The following is a 26,700-nucleotide window of genomic DNA, read 5'->3' on the forward strand; positions in this document are numbered from 1 at the left end:
TTCGGATCTACTGTGAATTAGTGATGTGTCACACATTCCTAATTCGCAGTTGTAGCATTGTCTGAAAGGACAGAGTAGTCGTGCACTTCATAATGATGTACCGCACGAATGCTATTTTTAGACGGATCGTCACTATCGTAAACCGGAAAGGGGTCAACATGGAAGCGCGCTCGCATACAACCCATGCTAGTACTGCTTGTTTTCTGCCAGTAATCTTTCAAAAAGGAACATGCCGAGTAAACACTGCTGCTATGGAACTTGTAGAAACAACGCTAGGCATTACGACATATGAAGGATGTTTTCTTCATACGTTTCCCAAAGCCAAAAACTCAGAGGAAATAATGTGAACAATGGATCAACTTGTGCGGACCTACAAAAGTTTAACAAATTGAAGGATTTAATCTACTAGGGGGTTTGGCAGCGCTTCCCAGTCAAAAGGGATTGGATGTCTGTCACCATCAATTGCAGCCAATGGGTTAATACTTCAAAAGTTAAAAAAAAATGCATTAAAAAAAAAAAAAAAAAAAAAAAAAAAAGGAATAAATAAACTGATCTTTTACACCTGATTCCAAGCCTCTGAAAACTACGCGAAAAGGCCTGATTTCCAATCTTGAGATCAGATTGGGAACATCACTAATACATACTGTATTTAATTCGTCCGAAGAATCTCATTCCAAAACATTTGCGCAAGTTTACTAAGGCACTTTTTTTCTGCAAAAGTGAAGGTACCGTAATTTCACGAATATAACGCGCACTTTTTTCCCCCAAAATCAACTTGTAAAATCATGGTGCGCATTATAAACGGGTAGATGGATGGAGACAGAAATATATATATATTATATATACTGTATATATTAACCGATTTTTTTTTTTTATTGACACGGCCACGTTGTGTTGAAGAAACTGATCCATTGCCGACCATTACCGTACGTGATGTCATCATTTTGTTTTGGTAATACTTCACTCTGATCGAATGATTTCGTCTGTGTTAAATTCTGCTTTTTTTCACTGTTCATAAAGCACAGAATTTAGTTTCTTGAACTCATTTGAGTCAACGTTTATTGCAGCTTCGCAACTCGGACCATAACAAACATAACAACACAGACTTCCTGTGTGTGTCCGTCAACTATATCTGTCCCTCGGGAAACTCAAACCCAAATAACAATAGTTCCTATTGTTACTGTCGTGTCGACAGCGATGAGCTCTCTCGGATTTCCGACTTACGTTCCCACTTTCATTTTACCGTATCAATCCATGGAAGAAACATTTATTCATCATGATGAAACAAGCAAGTTATACAGCAGCCTTTAAAAGAAAAGTCACATTGTTAGGTTTTGTGTTGGGTTTTTCCTAGTGTGACTTGTCTCTGTGATTACCCATTGATTTCACCTGTGTGTGTTCTCCCAGCGTATCCTGCAATCTGCATCCACCTGTGTTACCCAGCTGTTCCTCGTCTCGTTACCCCTTGTCTGCGTGTGTATATAATGACCCAGTTCCTTGTCACCCCTTGTTGCGTCATTGTCTATGTCTATGTCCGTCTTTGCCAAAGTCGAGTCCGTTCCACGCCCTCGTGTACCAGTCCCTCTGTTTAAGTAAGTTTTGGTTTGAACCTTGCCTTTTGATCCCTAGTCTTTTTGTTTGTACTTTGTGCTTTTGTTAGTTATAATTAAAACCATTTTTTGAGTTCTCTGCCACCTGCTTTGCTGCTTTTGTTTTCCTGCGTTTGGGTCCTCACACACCTGCCCGCCCAGCAATCCCTGACACACATCTGTTTTGTTTTCCCCTAGATTCTGGTAAGTTGGAGAAGTTGTCAAATCATATTATTACCATAAATATTGTCAGTTTATGGTAATGTTTTGAACTACCAATATGCTATGCTTGTGCTGTGTTTCACCAGTCAGTAAAATGACATTTCTGTATCTGTACACGAGCTCTGTTTTCTTGTATTCTTCTATTTATTGGTGCTAAAATTAGGGTGCGCGTTATAAACGGGTACAGTAATTTCCCCTAGATTTTACAAGTAAATTTGGGGTGCACATTATACACAGGTGCACCTTATATTTGGGAAATTATGGTAGTTAAAGTGAAGGAGGCTGTATTGATGATTAAGGAAAGCAAATACACGGAGGAAAACTCATAATCAAGTTCTTGCATGATCTCTAGGCACTGACTAAAAAGGATTTCTATCAATATATTACAAACGATATCGAGGATACAAATACTTTTGAGCCACTGAAAAAATGCACTCTGGTTGTAAAAGCCCTCTTTTCACCTTATTACCTATTTAGAGTTCTGGCCAGAGCAATAGTACTTTATTGAAAATCCATTGCGGTGGTGCATAATCCTAACTCTGTTCTCGTCTAGTTAATTGTGGACCAGACCGTTCTGTGTTGTGTAGGTATGAATGTTTAGAGAGGGAAGGCGCTCCGAAGTCAAATAATCTGGAACCCCCCCGATCACATCCTTGAGTTTAGCAAGCAGGGGATGTGACTGAGAACGGAAGGTGGTCAGTGTCACATGATGGCCCCTCGGTAGTTGAGCACCTCCCTCCTTCCTCGGGACGGGGGCTGTCACATTCGTCTTTGTCACGGTGCGGCGTGCCACCCATTCATCAGGCCTGCCAGCATTGGCATCCCTCTACGTGTGCCCAGAGACTGGGTACGTCTGAGCCTGACTGCATTCCAGATACACACAGACACTGTGATGGAATCATTTATTAGGCCTTTCATTACCCAGGAGGCCAATGGTGAATCTCAATGTTCTAAAAGCCTCGGCAATACACAACTTAGTTGTTGCTGTTTAAGCCCGCGGTTATCATAGATACAAATTTACAGGACCGAAGATTACTCAAAATAACTCAGTGAGTCAATTGGATTACCGAAATAAATGAGAGGAGATGGTCTGCTTGTGATTCTCTGCTTCTGCACAGCATCACAACTAACATCTCCAGGTTGACTCCAATTTTATTTGACTAATCACTCAAAGGTGAAGGTGAGCCTGTCTTACTACGCAATCCTATGGATTTTTACAAGTCTGAATGTTATTTTGTGCATGACTGACAGTGAGTTCCAAATCATTCAGCGAGAAACCACCCAGTGGGTAAATGTGTGAGGTTGAACTTCTATATCGCCTGCAAAACTTAGTATTATCGATTGACTGAGATGGTAAATTCAATATAGTCTAAAGAGGTTAGGACTGTGGATCTACAAGCCAAGCAATTGAACAGTGTTCAATGTGTGCAATGTTGAGGAACTGGCACCGTCTGATTCAATCCCTGATGACCTCTACAGTGATTAAAAAAAAAAAAGAAAAGCCAACACGGGCTCCAAAGCTTTAGGGAGTCAACACAGTTAATAGAGTTACTTTATTACCTTATATATTTGTGCAACGAGATTGAGTTATTTGTGAATACATCCTTATAGTTGAGATGTTTAGCCTAAATGAACTACCACCTTTATTGAGCCCGTGTTCAAGTCAGAGCCAAGCCTTGGTTTAATTATGACAAATCCACCCCATGTGTTCACAAAGTGTGCCATTAATGAAGGATGCTTAAAAGAAAATGGCCTGAGGCAACTTCTATCAATAACAATGAACAAAGGAAGACATCTTCTTGTAAAATATTTAAGTTTCAGGCAGGGTGTAAATACTCAACTCCTTGTCTCTTCAGAGGAAGAGGAAGAAAAGGAGATAAAGTGCTTTTCCTCCGATTAAGAGTTATTTGAAGAATGGAGCACAATTCAAACTAATCCTGCCAGGCCATTTGTGATTCTAGCACATACGCAATTGCGGTAAGACACTCAGTTCACCCTGTACGTTTTCAAATTCAGACGAGCATAAATTAGCGATAGATAACGACACAGTAATACACAGGGGATGAAGGAGGGATATGTTGTACACCACTCAAGAGGCCATGATTCATTTTTATTCAATTAATAGTTTGAAGAATGACAAACCCGGGCTATAACATTACCCATTACAAAAGAACTCATTTGAATATCTTCTCCATTCTCTCAAGATATTAGGACGAGAAATCACATGTAACAAATGAGGGGAAGAAAAGAACAAGGTCAGAATATCTAATTGTCTCAATATTTGTTTCCCGACACATGAAACTAAAATGTGCTGCGCTCTGCATACAAAAGAGGGAAACTGGAGAGACACAATGGAGGTTTGCTAAGAACGCTCAAAAGCAAATTTCGCTGGGAAGACCCCAGCGTTACACAAGCATTGGCTGTATAATCCCAACAATATGCTGCGCTGTCGAGCAGCTAATAAAATGGGCTGGTGGCAGATTGAGTCTTTGATTCAAATACATTCAAAGCTTTTCTTAGCTCAACTGCTAAAAATTCCATTGAGTCCCATGTTGGGTTTCTTCCTGTTCTCCTAGTTGTTCCCGAGGTCTCTCTCCCTGCTCACTCACGCTCGCTCCCCATCACCCCTCGCACAATATCAAGGCTAAATCTATTTGGCGTCGCCGCTGGGAGCAATTGAGCAGAAATGGTTTTGTGTGCATGTGGAAAACGGCGTCCGTTATAAAAATAAAAAGGTTCAGCACAAATAATAGGTTAAATATGGCAGAAAACACAGACAAGACTGAAAAAGCAGTTTCTGCTCTTGCACTCCTCTTTAAAACAAACTGCTGTATTTTAAGCTTAAACAACTGTTGTGTTTGATAGAACAATATGTCTATATGCTGCCATAGCAGATTTATGGTGCATTAAGCCCCCAAACTATTTTTAATTTGTCCATTTTACCCTGAAAACCCCCATTTACAGACCGCAACCGCTTTTGTTTTAACCCAGCCATAAAACGAAGGTAATTAATTATATTTATTATTCAAAATGTGTCGTTTTTAGCTAAGAATCGTTCATTGATGTCTCATATTTCGTTTTTTTAAAAAATGACTTAAAAAAATTATTCACTCACATATTTTAAACTTTTAAACAAATTATGTCTCAATGAAAAAAATGGCGTCTGTAAAAAAGTCACGGATATCTACCTCATAACTATCGCTTAATTGTATTTTTTTTGTTACTGTCGCATTTTCTCAGATATGTTAGATGATAAATAATTGCTCCAAACAAAAAAAGTTGAAAAAAAAAAAACGTTTAAAAGGGTAAATCTATGAAAAAGAAAATCTCGACCACTCCTTGATGTCGCGACCCTTGTTATATTACCATGTTTCACCCATAAAATCCCCCATTCACAGCTGTGTCTTGACACTCAGTGATATATGCTACATGGAGTTTTTGGATCAAACAAAGTACTGTAAGTACGCGATAATATCTCGTTAAAGTCATGGCGTCTATAATTCTGTTCTCGCGTGCTCTCACCTCCATATAGGGTTTTGCTGTTTAAATTTTTTTTTTTTTTTTTTAAATGCCCTCCTGCTCAAAAATTTGCTTCCCCCAGAAAATTGAGATGTTAAGCTTTCCAATGATGTATCACACATGCATATCGGACAATTTTGAAAGTTGGCTAAATTGAGGGTCTCAGAGCGGAACTTCAAGTCAGTAGCCACGTTTACATGCTGACTTTTATTCATACCGATTCAAATCATTCCGAATGGAAATTTCACATCAGCTGTTTACATGTCACTTCATCTATTCCGATCCAGCGTTTACATGTGACTGCCTTTATTTCGAAAGGACGTTTGACAACTGCCGTCTGACATGCGCAGATTATTCAAAACAAAGCGTCACGTTGCAAAACATGGAGATCGATCGTCAGATCAGCTGCTGTTTTAACTTTTCGAGTGGAAACAAAACTTCAGAATGATACGCCGTTCATTTAAAAAGTTGTGTGGGTGCGCTGTGCGTGTGCTTGGAAGCCATGTTGCAAGTGACGTTACTTACGTCACCAAGTGACGTCACCACGTCAGTACGGAGCATGCGCAGAAAGAACGCAACCAGACACCATTTCGCTTCCTTGTTTACATGATATAATTTTACTTCTAATCGGTTTGGGAAAAGGAATATTCCACCCCTGTGAATCGGAATGAAATTCCATTTGGTTTGGGCCTGTTCATTCCGAATGAGGTGTTTATATGGCACACATTTATTCGGTTTGAACAAATATTCCGATTGTAATTGGAATATTATGCTCCATGTAAACGTGGCAACTGAGTGTTTTCCGCCACATCCACGTGTCTGACCATCAGTAGCCTCCAGGTGTGACTGATCACTTGAAATTGAAACACTCACCAACTGTACTATTGCTCTGCTCTACAGCAACATGTAAATGGGAGAACTCAGGTCAGAAGCAACTGCACAACTTGCGCAGCACTATCACAACAGCGCCTTGAGCGGGGGGATGGAGAGAGGGGGCTACAACAGGACAGAGCACCTCCCATTTGTTGGCGTGAGATAATGTGACTTTGAGCTAAAGCCCCCTGAACCTCAAAGAGCACGCTCATCTCCGTGATTTGAATTCATTAGCCATCAAAGATAAGTCTCCTTTTCACTGACGGAGCGCTATTTGTCAGTGTCACGATACAAAGCAGGGGGAAGCAACTTATTCATGCCAAACATGTCTCCAGTTTCAACTTTTTCTTGCTCTTTTCAGCACTGTTTTATTTTAATTAAAGGAGATTCCCTTCTTCCCCTTGTCTCGGTGATACCACTTCCCCTCGCTTGAAATAGTTCCGATAACATATCTTTCAATTACAGTTTTATTGTGAATATCTTCCGGCGGGCTTTCACGCTTTTCTCCTCAGGCAACCCCATACCTGAGAAGGGACGCATACATTCAGGCCGAAATGCCTCACACTGGCTGGAATGGGAGGGTCCGCGTTTTATCTTTGAGCTGCGAGAACATGTGCCGCCCGGAAAGAGGATGTGGGTCCCCAGCAGATATGGAATGGGACGAAGCTGACCCAGCTACTCTCATTCCTTACCTGCTCTGCTTCCCCTCTTCACAATGACAGCTGCGCAGATTGAGGGCTAAGATTAGCCGCCACTTTCTCACAGAAGGCCAGGGAGATACAGTATTGAGAATGAATGGCCTCGTCATGTTGTCAATGCTGTAACCTTGGCAACAGACAGAGTACTATTTTCGTCCCCCCCCACGAGCCACAGTGATGGCTGGCAAGACGAAGCCAATCCTTTGGGCTCGCGGACGCTTTTGTTCCCGCTTATAACGAAGTGGGTCACACAAACCTGTCCTGTGTCTTTAATTAGCCGGCCTCTGAGATGATATGCAGACAAATTCATGTTTCAGGCATGTCAGCAGGGTCAATCGGACAGAATGAGCAACAACGGCAATTTAGGTGGAAAGTAACGTTCATTCATAATCATCAATCGTAGGATCGGAGCCAGGCTCAATTTCCTTGCATGTGTTATTTGCTGCAGGCATTCAATAAAGTGCTTGTGTAGTTCTCAGCAACCCAATTGCTAAAGAAAGATGAATATCAGAACGACTGCAGAACGTTTAGAAAGTTCAACAGAATTCATATTACACGTAATGGCCAACCTGCTCAATATGCACAATGAGATCTTAAAAGCTAAAAGTTGAAAGATACGGTTTACATTGCTCATAAAAAAGCCAAAACTTTTCGGACCACTGTTGGGACCTATCACAACTAATAATGATTTTTTTATTATTATTATTTAATAAACATATATTAAAGCTAATTTAAACCATTACATATTTTCCAACATTTTGGATGATTCTGTTATGCTCCAACGAACATCTTGGCCATAATTCCAAAAGTTCTATTTGTTGCAAACAAAACACTGTTTATCACCAGAAACGCTATATCTTCAGTAATGCCTAGTACAGGCAGCAACCCTACGCTAGTGGTAGAGGACTATCAAATAGACATGTGCCTGTTTCCGGTTTCAAGGTATACCGTGGTAGGAAAATGTCAGTTTCAAAACCGTAAAAAAATTTCCGTCATACCATCCCTAAAATATTAGCTATTTTTTTATGTCCATAGACTTCATTATATATTGACATAACACTTCCGCCAGACCCTGTGCCACGCCTACGGTAGGGAGCCTGCCCACACTCAGCTTCAGTTAAGGCTAAGTAATGCTAGTAATTCTTAAAACCAACGCAACCCTGGATTAAGGTTCAAAAAGTACGAAAGCTGTACTGTATACCAACAGGAAGGATTGTCTCAAGAGTGATTTGTTTGAGGATTCATGGTAATTATGATATTTTTCATACAATGCATGCATTTTGAAACGTTAAAAAAAATCAATGGGAGAAATGAACCGCTACGGCATTGGCGTCATAATTCGCAATATTTACATAAAATAAATGCTAACTGCCCGTTTTTTTTTTTTTTGCTTTTAACCAAGAATCTGTTTTACGTCCATATCTATACAGATTTTAGGGATTTAAGCATTTATTCACAAGAATTTGCAACATAAAAAGCTCTGTTGTAATAAGGTGGTTCCACAGTGGCTTATAGACTAGCAGCATATTCGACATATTTACGTAAAATAAATGCTTACGGCCCCTTTTTTTTTTTTTTTTTTGCTTTTAACCAAGAATTGAGACTGTTGTTTTACGTCCATATCTATTGCTGTTAACCAAGAATTGAGACTGTTGTTTTACGTCCATATCTATAAAGAATCAGGGATTTAAGCATTTATTCACAAGAATTTTAAACGTAAAAAGCTCTTTGTGGTAACAAGGTGGCACAACAGTGGCTTAAAGACTAGCAGCATCTTCGACATATTTATGTAAAATACATGCTAAATTGCCCGTTATTTTTTTTTTGCTTTAAAGCACAAATCAAGACTGTTTTATGTCCATATCTATAAAGAATTCAGGGATTTAAGCATTTATCCACCAGAATTTTCAACGTAAAAAGCTCTTTGTCTGTGTTCCTACTCAGTCAGGTTTGACGGCGATAAGCCCCCTGTTAATCGGCTCCGTGCCCCGTCAATATATTATGAAGTCTAAGTTAAGTCCCATAAATGCAGGGAGAAATTCCTCGCTCGCAGCTGCAAGGCTCAACCCTCCCCCACTGGTTGTTGCTTAGTGTCAGTGAGTCAGTTGTGCTACACGATGGCCGGAGGAGGTAAAACTCCTGAACTTTTTCCGCCCATCGAAGAAAACGAAATCGTTGGTATGGGATTACTTCGGCTACAGAAAAGTTACAGACGGCCACTGCTTTGAGGAGGAGGGCCAACCGCCATGTAAAACATGTTTTCGGAAAGTGGCTGGCGAAGAGGAAATACCTTCAATACGATTTCGCATTCATACAAAATCAAAGGTTAGTAAACACTATCATGTACGTTTCTCACCAGCTACGAGAGTTAACTCCAGCGTGTTTAGTGTGTCTAGCAGTGGTAAAACATATTTTTTTCTCTCTGGCAACTGTTTGTGTGAGAAAGAGCATGTATAACATAGGTGTCAAACCAATTCCACAAAGGGCCAAGTGGGTGCTGGATTTTGTTCCAACTGATACCGCGCAAACAGTTTAACCAATGGATTTTCTATTGAAACAAACAGCACCTGACAAAGTTTAACTGATTACACATGTAAGAGATCAGATTGGTAAAAGGTGCCTTCTTCATTGGTTGGAAAGAAAACCTGCACCCACTTGGCCCTTTATGGAGTCAATTTGACACCAGTGGTGTATAATGTAAACATGATACGAGTCATACACATATTGGAAAGTCATTCAGTTATTTTTGTTCTGATGGTAAGAGTCATACACATATTCTTTTTGTGGAAAGTCATTCAGTTATTTTTGTTCTGATGGTAATATTTAGCTGTTGCTGTGGGTTAACGCTCACCTATAGGAATGCATTTATTTGGATTTTATGTAGAATATTTCAGTTATTTAATTAAAAAAATAATAATAATTTTTATTATAACATTATACGTATGTTCCAATTTGCTAATATGTTTTGAAAAATCCTGTTCAATGGATTTTTTTTTTTTTAACCCAGATACCTCAAAGTAACACATTTTAAAGCTGTAATTGCACTACTGCGATACTGTGACACCGTGATATTTTTGCTTAAAGTTATCATATCGTCAGAATCTCATATCGGCACATGCCTACTATCAACACTTCCAAATAGCAGTCAATGTGAAAAACATTGACAGTGAGTGAGTTTGAATGTGATGAATTCTACTGAGATGTACAAGTTATACGTCACACTGATTTTGGGAAAAGTTTCAAAATGATTCATCCCTTCCTCATTTAATTACATTTTAAAAAAAAGGGGGGGGAAAGACATTTCAAGGGTGTGTAGACTGTTTTTATATTTATTAGACATGGAACTTTGGCAGTTGACCAAAGTTAGTTTGATTACACCAAACATTTGGGTGTGAACGCACCCACGGTTGGATTACAACGTAATAAAACGAAACTGACTTTTAGGGATGATGATCTGCAGGAAAAAATTCTTTGTTCAACAATTGTATAATTATAATCTTCCCTGACACTAATCGTTTAGTAATTTCGGAATGTGTCACTGTTGCAGCTAATGTGAATAATCCACATTAAGGTGCTTTTAAAAATCGTCACTTTTGAAATGATTGACTCAGCTTGAGCTCGAACACAGCCCTGAACAACCCAAACATGGCAGGTTGTGCAAGCCTTTCTTGTCAAGGGCAAACAGGCACAATCAATTTCACTTGTATGAAATAATTCCTAATTTGCTTTTCCGCTGTGATTATTTTCCAACTCAAGTGAAGTCAGAGTGCTGTATTAAAATCTAATCTTCAAACACCAAGCAGGCTTCTAGTGATCAGCTACAGGCTATTCATCACTGCCATTACCTCACCACCACTTTTTTATACTCCTCCTCTTCCTCCTCCATGCTGCCGGCCAGATCGGCTTCCCTTTCCTCCATCTGACTGACCTCACCTTTCTTGCCCCGTCTCAACTCCCGCCTTTGATTTACAGCCTCCCATTGCCTGCCAGTTTCCTCCCAGCTTTCCCCTGACTCATTCATTACTTCCCTCCACCTCTTCCCCTTTTACCCAGCATTATCTGAGCAGGCATTTTTCAGCTCTCCCACCCCTAAGCACACATTGATACTGTGATTCACCTTCATGCATATTGGGCTAGACATCTTCAGAGTGTTATTAAGGAAGTTGTGGTCTCAAGGAGCACACCATGTGGTGTATGACATGTAATATGAATTTTGTGTGTTTGTGTAAGGTTATAAAAGGTATGCTAAAGCTGCAGTAAGCTATGTGATCATTTATATTATATTGAGTCAGCCATAGCTACAATAGCAATAATTCCAATCAAACTACTCACCTCGAGGTTATTTATTTGGTACTTAAAGAGCAAACGCCACTCCAACATATTGCTGTACATTTTATATACTTGGAGATTTTTTTTTTTTTTTTTTTTTTGGGGGGGGGGGTTCAAATTGAAACTTTAAAACCCAGTAGTCAATTCAAGTATTTGCTTCTGCATGATGTGAAATGTGATCACATTTAGCATGAACACAAAGGATTGCAAATGTCCAGTGGGACATATAGTTTGTAAACATTGTATCACAGTCTGCTATTTAAGCATATGATTATACTGTACTCTAAAGGCACTTTTGTGTCTGCTGTTTCGATGGCTCCAGAAGAAAACATCTCCCTCCCTCTTGTGCGTACCCCCAGCAGGGGGTCCCATTTTTTGCCTCTGTGATGAAGTAAAAATAGCACCACTTCAGGGCAATTTAGCCGCAAGTGCTTCTCCTTTCTTTTTCGTTTGCGCCTGGAAATGCTCCGAGACAGGCTGACTGCTGAATCGGGAGGATTAGGGAGACGTCTCTTTGATCAGGGCTGGGTGAGCTTGGAGATCTCCTTTTCTTATTCCCCCATATTTCTCCGTGTTCCCCCCTGTCCCACTCCTGCTTGCTCTACTTCTCTCCTCCCGCTTTGATTCTTCCTATACACATCCTGGCATTTGGCCTTACATTCCTGCGCTCATGCTCCCATACGGGTAGGGGCAGAGGGACATAGCTGAGACAAATGGGTGCAATGAGGACGGCATCCCGGGGGAGATAGCTGTGGTAAAAGCGAAATAGGGGATAAGGGCAGAGCACCAACGACACGCCTCTGCACAGATGACATGGTGAATAAGTAATCCCCGTTCTGAGTCAGCACTTGTTTCGCAGTCTCCCACTTAGGAGATAAGTCTAATGGAATTGGAGCAATAGAAGTGCTGCATGGCCACAGTTGGGGAATATTTTCGCCCAAAAAAGCAGCGCCGTCTGTTATGACGCAGATTTGTTTGCCGTTTCTGCCCACTGTGTTATGGGTTGCTGCTCCTCTTTACATATGCTTTAGCAAAGCGTGGGAGGGGTTCTGAACAGCCGAGTGCATTGTGGACGCGGTGTGGGGAGGGGTGGGGTGTCATCTCCTTTATAACAAACCTGTTCCAGGTTTGGCTAGTGGACCAAGTGTTGGGATTTCACTGATGTGTAATGGTAGAGCTCTGCTGAGCCTTGAGCTGTTACAAAGACAGCAGCACATCTGTGTGTCCATGAAATATTTAGCAGCGAGGCAGCTCTCCGAAGCAGAGTAAGCTACAATTCCTCCACACCTCCTCCGCCTACGTTAATGATTTATCGATAACTCCAGCCTCCTGCAGACTACATGGAATGCAGGGCGCACCTTATTAGGAGCACCTGGACAGCACAAGGAGCAACTCTACATCAAAAATAGATCTGTCTAAAAAGTGGGAGTAGGTGAAGGGAAGGGAAAGGATGGGAAGGTCTTGCCTCAGCAGCGGCAGATAAAGAGGTTGAGGAGGCCCTGAGCACATGCCTGCCTAGTGCCTACCCTCTATTCCAGCCCAGTGGAATGTGAAATATAGCAAGGTCCAGCCAGGATTTTGAAGTTGCTTTGTTGACCTCAACTAGAGCAATACCTTTCAATGTTACTGTAAAGGAATGTTTGTAACTGCCTGTTGGAAACACTCAATTGAAGTGATGCTTTGACATACAATTTGAACTGTGAGCAAAAATTTGAGATCCGAGCATAGTGTGGTGGCAGGTTACCCAATTCTCTTCAAGATCCTAAGAAATGGGGATCATGTCAAAAACATGAAAATGATGACACTAAAGCAGTGGTTTTTAACCTTGCTAAAGGTACCGAACCCCACGGATTTCACAGGTGCATTCACCGAACCCTTCGGATTTTCATAATAAAGCCATTTTTTAACGAATTCAAAACCTAGCAAACTAACATCTACTTCCTGTTCAAATTTCTTCCAGATTTCTAATTTACTACAAATAATTTTGATGGAATTTAACGTTGATAAGTAAACTCATTTCATTTTTCATTTTTCACTGTTCCTTTTTTGTTTTCATGTCTACATTCTCGTTTTATTGTCGCTTGTTCGTTTCCTTGTGCCCTGTGATTGGCTGGCAACCGATTCAGGGTGTACCATACCTATACAGCCCATTGTTAGCTGGGATTGGCTACAGCATCCCCGTGACCCTCGTGAGGATAAGCGGCTTGGAAAATGAATGAATCATTGCATCACATACGGAGTAAAATGACGCAATTTTTTTAAAAAAAATTATCCACGCAGTTCACGCTGTCTGTAGGTCTGTTAAACTTCCTCATACCAAGTTCCAGTCAACCTTCCACTGAACAAACTGATTTCTCCTCCTATTAGAGGGCTAGCATTTGAAAGAAATTGAATAAAGCCTGTAAAGTGAGGGCAAACCAGTCTAAAACCTGGTCTAAAACGCCACTATGGCTAGATTTAGTCAGCGTATAAAATAGGGCTCTGCATTTCTTAACCTTCAGCGAACCCCTGAGGCTTGGTCATGGAACTCCTGGGGTCCGACCGAACCCCATTTAAGAACCACTGCACTATTTTTAAAAAAAAAATGTTTTCGCGAAACGCTTTTTTTTACCGAAATAACATTACCGAGACCGGAAATGTCTTTGGTGGAAGCAAAAAACTCATATGTTGCATTTCCTCTTGCGTTACGGTACGGCTATAGAAGCCAGACTCAGAGTGGAACAGCACCCGCAACATTAACATCACACCTTCCTTTCTTGCTCTCTTTGAGTAGCGAAAAACAGGACAACCAGGTTGGCTTTCCAGCTTTGGGAACTATTTTGCTCTCATTCCCGAGACCAACAGAACACCAGTGCAAAATAAAAAGAAGTGAAAAAAAGTACAGAGGTGATTTCTGCGAATCAATGATAAAAATTGCTATTTACACTATAGTTTAGCATTTAATTTTTTTGCTTAATCTCACTTTATGCTGTGAATTGATTAAATATCCGTACCAAATAAATGTCAAGTAAATATTTTTTGCAGATTCATAGGATTAAAAATTACTATTCAAAATAATAATAATAATCAAATATATATATATATTTTAGGGCTGTCAAAATTATCGTGTTAACGGGCGTTATTTAATTTTTTTAATTAATCACGTTAAAATATTTGATGCAATTAACGCATGCACTGAATGACCCGCTCACACATTGCCTCAGATTACAACGACGCCGTTTATGGACATTAAGAGTGAAGAGAATGCCACCGGCCGCTTGGGGGCAGCGCCGTTCCATACTAATGTTATTCCTTCTATATTAGGCTCGTGTGTATGACGTGGCACTCGCGAGGTTTCCGCCCCTTTCGCCATTTTGGAAGCAGGAAGTTCGGTGTCAGAACCCCGGGAAACATAAACAGTGAGGCATTTTGACCCAGGTCGCTCTTTAAAAATGGTTGGAAATTATCGTGCGGTAAAGAATTGCAACAACCGATCGAATAGAAAGGAGAATGTACAGCTCGACGAAACCCCATTGAGTTTCTTCCGGATCCCTACATGGAGAAAAGGCGAGGGAAAGGTCATATCTGAACTTACCAAACATCGGAAGAATGCAACGGGTGGCCTCGATCAGAAGGAAGGGCATAACGTTTGATTCTCCAGTTACACACAGAGTTTGCGCTATGCACTTCCACTGTGGTAAGTTAATTTCGTTTGTCTACGCAAATTTCGGTAACTTTGCCCTAAGTTGGCCTGTTGTTACCTATAGCTAGAGCTAAACAACTAGCATGCATACATGTGCATTGTCTTCATAAGACATCATTCCTGTCGTTTCTAAATGAAAAAGCTGTAATATGTTGACGTGATGTTGTGCAATAAGTTTTTCTTTTCAAATACAGAATGTCTTGCAGTAGGCCAATTGAGAAACATTGAGAATTAGTAGTTGTGAGATTTTTATGCTGTTGCATTGTGCTATTTGTGCTCCACGCATATTTCTGTTAGTTTTCTTTCTTTTAGTGGCAATTATGTGTATCTTGTTGTATTTTGGGTAAGATATGTACAGAGATATATTTGTTATAAAGGCGAGTGGACACAGGCGTTCTTTGGACCGCGCCGTTTATTGGCATAAGCTTCAGCAACTTTTTCACAACAAACATAAGTATCATTTAGTGAAAGCGCAAAAAAAAATAATATTCCTATCTCTCTCAAAAAAAAAAAAGTTCACAAAAAGAAAAGCACTTCAGTCTGTAGTAATGAGGCCCTATTCTCACACAGTTAAACAACAATGCAAAGTGAACTGGTATTCCCAATCAAAACAGCTATGCAAAATACACATAAAACTTACTCAGACTTTGGTCACTATTGTTATTATTGTTATTTTTATTCTTATTATTATTATATTAACTCTACTTTTGATTGAAAATTCTACAAATTTTATTAAAACGAAAACATGAAGAGGGGTTTTAATATAAAATTACTATAACTTGTAGCTATAACATTTATCTTTTAAGAACTACAAGTCTTCCTATCCGTGGATCACTTTAACAGAAAGAATGTTAATAATGCCATTTGTGGATTTATTGTTATAATAAACAAACACAGCACTTATGTTCAGTATGTTGTATGTATATATCCGTCTTGTGTCTTATCTTTCCATTCCAACAATAATTTACAGAAAAATATGGCATATTTTAGAGATGGTTTGAATTGTGATTAATTAATTTTTAAGCTGTGATTAACTCGATTAAAAATTTTAATCATTTGACAGCCCTAATATATATATATATATATATATATATATATATATATATATATATATATATATATATATAAACAGTAAAATCTGAATAATTACTTTGTGTTTTTTAAGATAATTGGTTTGGGATTTTGGCCTCCGTGTTCTCATACTCAGTTTCAGTTTCGACCAAGAATTCCTTTTGGTGCATCTCTCAACAATATAAAATGATATTTCAAAAATCGTAGACATGTGTTGTGCATCTGTCCTTTTGTTTTTAACCTGTACATTTTTCAAATGTATTTGTTCCTGTTTATATTGGTTTAAATAAAATCTTTTTGTCATGTTCTCTTGAAAACATGACATTTTTGTTGATTTTTGATGAAGGAGGAACAATGTACAATTACATTTCCATTCTTTTCAACCGGAAATGTGAGAGAACAGGATGCACGCAGTCAAGGAATTAATTTGACTCAAATCTCAAGATAATATTGTATTTCCAAAGAACATCATGCTAAGTAGTACTGACTAATGGATGATAGGAGGTTCAGGTAACAAGGATTTGCAAAGGAGCAGTGAAAATGAGCAGGTAGGTTACAGTCAGTAGCAATGTATGCGGCGGGTCAGCTCGTCGGGAGAACAGAGGGAGTAGCATGCACAAAAAGTTCACAAGCATGGAGGAAGCCTATTAACCTTGGCTGCTACTTTAAATGTCATTATTTTTAGCTGACACAACCAAAAAACGCCTGTGAGAGCTGTTCTTTTAGCGATGCGCCATGTAAATCACTTTGGCGAAAAGGAAATTACTTCCCGGGCCCCGCTGTTATTAATCTAAATTCTCTGGTTAGTCAAATTGTTACACATAATAAATATGGAGCAGCTCGTGATGCTTATCTGCTGTGACATCCCATCTCGCCAAACCTTTTTTTCCTCTCATTTTCTTTTTACTCATGTCTAGGCGGTGTTGTTGGAAGAGACAGCTCGACGAAAAAGCGCCTACATTGGAGAAGTCGGACATGTTTGGGACGGGCCTGGAGGAACGTCTTCGCCCTTATTCCCGGTCATCTTCTCGTGTCTCGATTATTTGATGTCTGTCTTGGATGGATTCACGCTCTCGCATGTCTTCATCTATTTATTGTCTCACACTGTCTCACTTGATGGCGCACGCACGCAGTTAAGCCCCTATCATCTCGCCGGCAGCCGTGGATCTGCTTGCCAATATAGTCGCCCAGATAACTCACAACGCTGTCATATTACAATAAGCGGCCTTGACAGAGGAATCATTTGCATGCACCACATCACCGAATACAAAGTCATCTCCTGTTTTGCTGGCGAGGCCATACATTGGCACTTGAGACACTGGCACACAGAGGGAGGCAGAGAAAAGGTGACAGCATAAAGCAAACATGCAAGGTTTTTGTATGCATTTTGCAAAGATTAGTTTAGTCAAGCACGACACAGCATTCTACGACTGTTTTTCCTTCCCATTACAACAAGTAATCCGCTGTGGAGCCTTTTGTGTCGCGAGTGCAGCAGGGTGATCCATGAACACCGATGTATAAACACCTACCCAAACACTTTTAAAGTGAAGCGCTAAAACAAGAAAGTGTTTTAGTTTCAACAGCAGTAGTTGCATTTGACCCAAAAGTGAAGAACTTGACCGTTCCTGGGCTCATCATATTTAATGTAATGATCAGTTTGTAAATGTGATGGTAATATACTATATGACAGTAATAAAGAATCAAGCACACATCTGACTGAAGGAAAGGAAGTTCCCCATACTGGTTCCAAAAAGCTGCTTCAAACTCAGAATTGGCAGACCATTCCAAGGAGCAATGTTGATAAAGGGGAAGTTCAGAATTATTGACATTAGGCTTAACCTTCGAGTTAGCGGGGTTTATTTAGTCGTAGGAGTTGATTTCAACAAATTCCAAGCAGTTAGTTTTTGATGGTTTTGGGGCTCCGGAGTAGCTAAGCGAGCGCAGGTCAATGGGCCCGTCCTAGCATGTTAATAAAAAATACAACATATGTATGCATGAAAATCACCGATGACCCATGCAATCAATAATGTTGGTTATGTTTTCAGGATGAAGTTATTAAAACTTACCATTGCATCTTAATAACTAGTATGAACAGCAACATTTGTAATCCAGCAGCTCTGTAGGTAAGAGGCAGCAGAGCGGAGTGATATTTTTTCCAACAGTATGTTTATGTCGTAGCCAACAGCAAGTATCCAGTTTGTATTGTTCCTTGTTCTTCATAGGAAATTTGTGGAAACTCTCATTTGCACATTTCGTCTGTCACTTTTCACAGCCTCTAAATGCACGTTTCACTATTTTGCCGTTCTTCAGCCAACACTCCGTAGACTGATGGTGCATTTGAGGTAGGTGGGAAGTCAGAGTTTTCCAACCTTCGACCAGGAAAAATATCATTGGAACGCCACCCGAACTGGGAGGCCCTAGTCGCAAAGTCAGAGAAAAAAGTACCCCGACTTCACGAGTTGCTTCAATCAGACGTCACTCGACAAAATGCGCTGCCCATCAAAAAGCAGACCGTCAATAGTAAAACTAAAGAAGGCAGTTTACAGTGTGGTCTATTTACCTTAGCCATTGTTCTTCCTCCACTATTTGATCGCTTACAAGAAGGCAAGTTTGCAGGAGGTCAACATGTCTTTTGACAGCCAAAATAAAAAAAGTTTGGAACGCTTTGAAGTCGCAACTGTTACCACTCGAGTGGCATACGTCCGACTTGCCACCTTCCTTGAATGCAGCAGGAGCACGAGTGGCCGAAGCACTCCTCTCTATTGTGGTCGCATTACGCATCTTAAAAAAGTCCCGCAGAAATAAATTAATTACGGCAGTTTGGGGTGACATTGTTTTGGCCGCATGGGTATTTTGAACAAAGATCTGCATTTTGAATTTATTTGACTATGTTAGACCTGTTAATATAATTTTTTTATTGGCATACTAGGATGGGACCATTGACTCACGCTAGCTTAGCCACTCTGGAGCCCTGAAGTTAATAAATAACTAACAAACTGCACGTAACTTATTGAAATCAACTCCACCAAGTAATTAAACCCATGCTATTTCGAAGATTAAGCCTAATGTCAAAAATTCTGAACTTCTACTTTAAGGTTAAAGTACCATCTTCAAAAATCTATTGAATGCCACATTGCCTTGTCATAACAAGCATTACAGTCATCGCCATGGAAACACTATCACTTACTTAAGTGCTTGTATGGTGGTGGATCTGCCAGGACGTGTCATAATAAGGAGAAGCTAAACCCCAACAATTTTAAAGCATGAATAAACAGTAATTGCAAGCACTAGTCAAAACACAGTTAATATTGACTTTGTAGAATAAAAAATAAACAGCATAAACAATCGTCTCTGGAGAGAAGCAGCAGTCGACCATGATATTGAAACAAATTGAAAATGGTGGTTGGCAAAGATAGATGTTGTTTTTTTTTTTTTTTTTAACATTGTTTTGCTTAAATCAATCATAGCTATAAGAAAACCTATAACAATAAAGAAGACATATACATTTAAAATATAACAATATTTTGATATCTCGGTTTAGATCTCCTTTAACACTTAGGGACCTCATTGGACTCAGTGGCAGCCATTGACGCCCCTAGAAGTCGAATCCATTTTGAATAAGAAAGGCTGGCAGCAAATCAGTGATACATATAGTACTATATACTACTGTATGTTTACAAAGTGTTTACGAAAGGACTAGTGCGGGGGGTCGGGAACCCGTATTTTGAGAGCCGCGGCCCTTCAGCACTAACCTAGCGGCTCCCTGGAACATTTTCAAAAATGCTTGAAAATGGACAAAGATGGTTGAGGGAAACATTATTTTTTGTTTTGATATGGTTTCTGTGGGAGGACAAAAATGACTCAAACATTCTTAACGTTTTCCAATGCTGCAAAAATGTGTTGAATCAATGTTAATTTTCAACATTTCTGTCAACGAAGATTTGCGTCATAGCCTGCGACACTCGTTTCTATCAGCGGGGCAGGATGCCAGGCAGATGGCTATTGTAAGCAAGTCACAACACCTGTTGGCAGCCAAGTACCCAGTTGGGTGTGAGAGATAAAGTGCGCTTCCATTACTTCTGAAGAACTTAGGCTAAGTTCATACCGCAGGTCTTAATGCACAAATCCCATTTTTTCATGTTTTTCCAACTCGAGTGAGGCATTAACTTTACGGTCTGAACGGGACAAGTCGCATAGAAATGGACCATTTCAAATCCGATCTCGGTCACTTTTGGATGTGGTTTGAATCCGATCTGGGCCACATTTTTTTCAGAATGTGGCGGGCGGTCTGAACTGTCAAGTCTCCCAAATTGGAATACATGCAGCAATTACGTCAGCAAAGAGCGAGAGAGACTTGGCGCTATGGTTGCGGTGCAGCTGTGTGTCAGCGCCTAGCTTGCCTTGAACACGGCTTTTGGGGGAGTGTCGGGCTTGACAACAGTCATAAAAAAATAAAATGGGTTGAGGATATGCCTGAGAATGCTCGGTTTTCATTCTGCTCCATATGAGCAATATTTCAAGATTGATTACAAAGCCAAGAGTCGCAAACTGTCCGTATGTGTGTGTCATGCACGGACAGTGCGTGCATGCTATCGATCTATATAAACTTTGAATATAAGACTAAACGGGGATTACTTATGTCTGTTATTTGTGTCCTCTTTTGGAAATCAAAATATGATCACCTTTGAATGACGTTGAGCCAGCATATGTGGTCATTTGTTTTGATGCTTCTGCGCAGACTTCAAAAACAAAACCGAGATAATAAAGAAAATCAAAGACATGACCAGAAAAGGGGATGTTATGCACGTTCCATTTTGTTTTTAGAAACCTCAAAATAAAAACAAAATCAAAAATCGGATTTCTTTATTGCATTTCTATAATTTCATAAAAAGCAATGAAACAATTCATTAATATTGTAATGAAGTGAACTTGAGGTTGCATCATACAACAGAGTAGTCGTGGTGCGTTGGATGCACTGCAGGGAAAATTAACATTAAATCATGAAGGCTCATTATGTATTTTAATCCAACTTAGTCATTTTGATAGTAGGCCAATATAGCTCATTCGGACATATACATCATGTGTTGCCTTCATTATTAGACTTATTTAAGGCTTTTAATTTTTTGTGGCTCCTGACATATTTGTTTTTTGTTTTTTCGGTCTAATATGGTTCTTTCAACATTTTGGGTTGCCGACCTCTGGACTAGTGGCAGAAATTTTGTCGAAAGGGGATGTTGTCATAGCAGATGTGGTTTGTAAAATACTGGGGAACCTGCTTTTAGACAAAAAAAAAAAAAAAAAGACACCAGGTAGGGAATGTTTATTTTTAGTTGCAACAATGTTCTTTTTCACATGGCCATTTCATCTTTGACTGGCTCTATTGCATAAGTAGGAAATATTGAGCACCTTTATTATTTAATTATTTAACTTTGCTGGCCCGGACCTGTTTAGGAGCCGACTGTTGGTGAGAAGCGCATTTGGCTCTCAGTACATCATACCAAAGGCTAATTTTATAGGATAATCTTACAAACCACATGATAGGCTGGAATTTGTCAACCAGTAGTAGGCTACATGATAAATATGATATTGTGAGGGTATTTGGGGAGAGAGACACGGTCTTTGGCCCCATCAACTAAGAGACAAATCTTTCTCTTACTCTGTGATGCTTTTTATGTATATTTTATGAGTCTGTGTTAACATGGATCACCAGATCGATTGTATATTTATACACATTGATATATCCCCTACGAATATACAGTGGTACAAGTTTTTCGAAGCTTTTTTCACTTCATATTGCGAAAAATGATTCCGCATGTGAAAAATAAGATACCTAATTTCCCCTGGCTAGTGTTGTCACCGATTACTTGAAAAAGTAATTTACTTACTGATTACTGATTATGCCTTAAAAACGTAATCTAGTTACTTTACTGATTACTTCATGATCAAAGTAACCAAGTTACTTTAAAAGTAATTTATCAGTTACTTTTTACCAATTTTTCGCCCTTTGCTGCCTCAACATAAGGTGACAACAGCAAAATGTCATCACATGTAATTGACTCTCCGAGAATTTAATTTAAAGCAGAAAATCAAATTTTTCACATAAGGCTTAATCTTCGATATAGCGGGGATTTAATTAGTCGGAGTTGATTTCAACCATTAAACTGCACGGAATTTGTTCAAATCAACTCCAAGGACTAATTATATCCCTGCCAACTCGAAGAATAAGCCTAATGTAAAAAATTCTGAACTTCACCTTTAAAATAAAGACCTAGCTATTAAAATGTTGTCTATAAAAGTTTTTTAAAGCAATAAAACAAACAATAAAAATGAATGAAATGAAAAAGAATCCTAAAGTAGTAAGTATTTCATAATGGGTCAAAATTATCTTTCGAACAGAAGTACCTTAGAGACCTTTGTTTTGCTTAGCCAAAACTACAGCTGAGGATGGATATTTAGAATGTCTTTAAACCTAAGCTTTCAAAAGCTTCAACCACAACTGAGCATGAACCGAGAATTGAACAAGAACAATGTCAAGGTGTGCATATATATATGGAGGAAAACACAGACAAGGCTGAAAAAGCAGTTTCTGCTCTTGCACTCCTCTTTAAAATAAAATGCTGCATTTTAAGCCAAAAGAACTGTTGTGTTTGATAGAACAATATGTCTATATGCTGCCATAGCAGATTCATGGCGCATTAAGCCCCCGAACTGTTTTTAGTTTGTCCCTTTTACCCTGGAAACCCCTGTTTACAGATGGCGCTCAACCGCTTTTGTTTCAACCCAGCCACAAAAAGAAGGTAAGTAATTATATTTCTTATTCAAAATGTCTGACATTTCTAGCTTAGAATCCTATATTAATGTCTAATGTTTTGTTTAAAAAAATAAAAAACGACTTTAAAACATTATTCACTCGCATATTTTAAACTTCTACACAAATTACGTCACAATGAAAAAAATGGCGTCTTTAAAAAAGTCACGGGTATCTACCTCACAACTATCGATTAATTGTATTTTTTTGTTACTGTCGCATTTTCCCCAATATGTTAGATGATAAATAATTGATCCAAAGAAAAATTAGGAAAAAAACGTTTAAAAGGGTAAATACTGTATATGGAAAAGAACATCTCGACCACTCCTTGATGTCTGCGATTTCTGCATCGCTACCCTTGTTATGTCCTTGTTATATTACCATGTTTCACCCATAAAATCCCCCAAAAACCCGACTGTGGCCATTCACATCTGTGTCTTGACACTCGATGATACATGCTACATGGAGTTTTTGGATCGAAACGAGGTTAGTACACAATAATATCTCGTTAAAATCATCGCCTCTTTAATTCTGCTCTCGCATGCTCTCGCCTCCAGTTAGGGTTTTGCTGTAAAAAAAATTTTTTTTTTTTTTTTTTTTTAAATGCCCTCCTGTTCAAAATTTTTCTTCGCCCAGAAAATTGAGATTTTAAGCTTTCCAATGATGGATCACACATGCATATAGGACAATTTTGAAATTTGGTCAAATTGGGGGTCTCGGAGCGGAACTTCAAGTCATCTGAGTGTTTTCTGCCATATATGTATACATATAATCTAAAGTACAGGCCAAAAGTCCCCCCCTACACACCCAAAAGTCCCACCCAAACTCTAACTGCAAACTACAAACTGTAACTATAAAATGTACGTAAAGCCTGGTTACAAATTGTAAATGTGCTCTCGTAACCTGTAGGCTTTGCTTTGAGTTTCGACGCGTTGCGCTGTAATTCCAATTGGTTCCTTGAATTGAATGTGGAGTTTTTAGCAGTCCACAGTGTTTTTGAGCTAGCGCAAAGTTTGCGACGCAGGGAAATATTTTAACCATCTTCACTGGACAGAACGTGAGCCAACCGTTTGTGGTAGCTCTCCTGGCTCTGTCATTATTCGCGTCCTGACGAGGTAGCTATGCTATTGTTTTGGCCGCACTCTCAGCGCCGATCAAACGGCATGGTAATAGCTACACGTGACCCGTTTTTTTTTTTTTTTGTTCTCCCATGAGAAAACTCCCAAACGCAAGAGCAACATTTCTACTAGAAATGCTGTTCGTACATAACTAGAGTAGTCTTCATTCTACATACTGTACATTATGAAGCAATAACAAAATAGTAACGCACAGACAATAAGGAAACTTTAATCAGAACACTGGATTGGATAAATGAACGCGTTAGATTACTCGTTACCGAAAGAAAGTCATCAGATTACAGTAACGCGTTACTGACAACACTGCCACTGGCAGAAAATTTTAAAAGACCCGCCATAAGATTCTGCTATCCTATTGGTCAGAATATTTCCCATAATGCTTATTAACATGATTTTTCTGCCCTATTGGTCAGAATCTTTTCCATCGTGCGTCAGTAACATGCTTCTGCTCTCCTACTGGACTATTGTTAATTGCGTTTCAATTTTGGTGTCGCCGTGATGACATGCACATGCGCAACGCTGTTGTTGTTCTAACGAGCTCGACATCATCGCCAAAACTCTCCTTGTGTTTTTGTCTTATCAAGAAACAATATCCCCTCAGCACAGAGGCATGTGCAAAAGCATAATAACCTTCTTTGATTGTTCAGATGGAAAATAATAATTTTGTCCACAAAGTAACACAACCACGCTGTGTGACAAAGTATCTGTGTATATGCAAAGATTGTTGGGGTTCCCCAGTGATTTAGTGGCTCTGGAGCTAGTGGCAATGAGGTTGTGGTTGTGTGTGTGCTGGTGTGTGTGTGTGTGTATGCATACTTCTTGATTATGCAGGTACAATTGCAACGAGGTGGGAAAAGCAGAGTGTCAAGGTCACGGTGGTGTGGCTCATCAGCTCTAGCCTCTATCACTTTAATTAACTCCTCTGAGGGGCTTAGGAAAAGGCCCCTTGTTAAAGATTCACCACAATGAGGCTGACAACCATTGTATGAAAGGGAAGGGCAACATGCTGGCTGCTAAAAATAACCCCCTCGTAGCCAAGTAAGCACATGGCTACTGAAAGGGCCCATTATGTAATTTCACTGCCTAGGAAAGTAGATCAAATTGCATCTGTGCTGGTCACATTCATTCGGCCCACATAAATCAGGAAATAACTTCAAAGAAGCAGAGAAATACAGTAATCCCCTTCAGTCCAGTTCCATATTCACGTTCCCGCTTCAGCACAGATTGTTTGCTCTTGTACAGTTTGTTTATCTATATTTTGCTTTGCCTTTAGTAAATTTTGGGAGGCAGTTTCATCGTTGACCACTATAGCAAAGTATGTTTTTTTGTAAATTTCACTACAGAAGAATGAAAGCAAAAAGTACTTACTACACAACACATATGAGCCATTGTTCTGACCCCCACCCCCACCCAAAAATAAATAAATAAAATAAAATAGAAAAAATAAACCATTTTGAGATTATTGAAACATAATGTCAAGTTAGGTTTGATAGTTTGGAAAAAATACAGGTTTGCTGTTCATCCAGACTTTTTCCTATTGTAATTAACTTTTTAAATTAGATTTCTAATTCCATTTGATCGAATCTGCCAAATTTTATACAGCTCTGTTTTAACAGTACTACCATAGTGACTGTTTCAGCCTCGAAGTCTACATTTGTAAATTGAATAACGACCATCAATCAGTATTGCATACTACTGTCACTATGTATTACATTTAGCAGCATTTCATGTCAACATCGCTTTATTTTTTTGTCAAAACTGCATTGGTTGCTCTAATGTTTCTATTCTACAGTGCCGCACTTAAGGTTGTACAACTCTTTTCATCACTTGCACAGCTGTCATTGCACACTTCCTTTGCACTGCTTTTATCATTAAATGGCTACAATACTAAAGTATATGGCTCTCTGTACTTTTGTGCTAAATGTACTTTTGCTTTATTTGTGTGCTTGCATTTTTGTTGTTGTTGTTTACGAGTGTGGCTCTACATACCGTGGATAATACCAGGTGTATATCTAACATAATTGGCCAATAAATTTGATTATGATTCCGATCTAATCAAAAAGGCTTCTCCTCTTTCCTTTGAATCTGGCGTACGAGGGGCGTACTGGTAGTCATTATCATGACAATAGAAGAAACCGATTTGCTGCAGTCGGGAGATGGAAGTTCACAAACGACATTTATAAGGAACCACAGACAACCATACTCGAGTGGATGACCATAGACTTCACCATCAGTTGAAAAAACAGCTCCTACAAACATTCCGCCACGCCTTCCCATTAGGGGCTGACCCAAAAAGACCTGAGTTGGCTTTCACTGTGAAAAACCCAAACACACGCTGCATTCAAACGCCGGATTTAGGTGGAAACAGGACAAATGTTTTACTGCATACAAGCAGGCAGGAGTGTCTCAAGAGTGATTTGGTCAAGAATTCAAGGTAATTATTATATAAAAGAGACCCATGCATGCACTTTCAACTTAAAAAGCTCTTTGTTTTGTGACGGCTGCCACGTTGGATTACACAATAACAATAATAATACAATACAATAACAATAATAATTTTAGCTTGAAATATTTACGTATAATGAATGACAACTGCCCGTTCTTTTGTTTTTAATCAAGAATCTAGACTGTTCTATGTTCATATCTATAGAAATTCCGGGATATACGCATTTAATAACAAACATTTTCAACTTAAAAAGCTCTTTGTTTTGTGATGGCCGCCATGTTGTATCCATACACAGTAGCATAACTTTACATTCAAATGATCAGGTAA

The 26,700-nt window shown here is 39.3% G+C and overlaps 1 protein-coding gene across 6 annotated transcripts in view; it reads right to left on the minus strand.

Annotated features, from left to right (window-relative positions):
• Positions 1–26,700, minus strand: part of camta1a (calmodulin binding transcription activator 1a) — a 568,653-nt gene that overhangs the window by 365,525 nt on the left and 176,428 nt on the right. The window contains exon 1 of one of the 6 annotated variants that reach the window (XM_057830220.1): positions 18,050–26,341. The exons of the other annotated variants lie outside the window; for them this stretch is intronic. Within the exon in view, the coding sequence (XP_057686203.1) occupies positions 18,050–18,052 (3 nt within the window). The 5' untranslated portion in view covers positions 18,053–26,341. Of the gene's footprint in view, positions 1–18,049; positions 26,342–26,700 lie in introns of those variants that run through there. 6 annotated transcript variants of the gene reach the window in all.

This window comes from Corythoichthys intestinalis, chromosome 2 (genome assembly GCF_030265065.1).
Source record: "Corythoichthys intestinalis isolate RoL2023-P3 chromosome 2, ASM3026506v1, whole genome shotgun sequence".
In the NCBI taxonomy this organism is placed as follows: Eukaryota; Metazoa; Chordata; class Actinopteri; order Syngnathiformes; family Syngnathidae; genus Corythoichthys; species Corythoichthys intestinalis.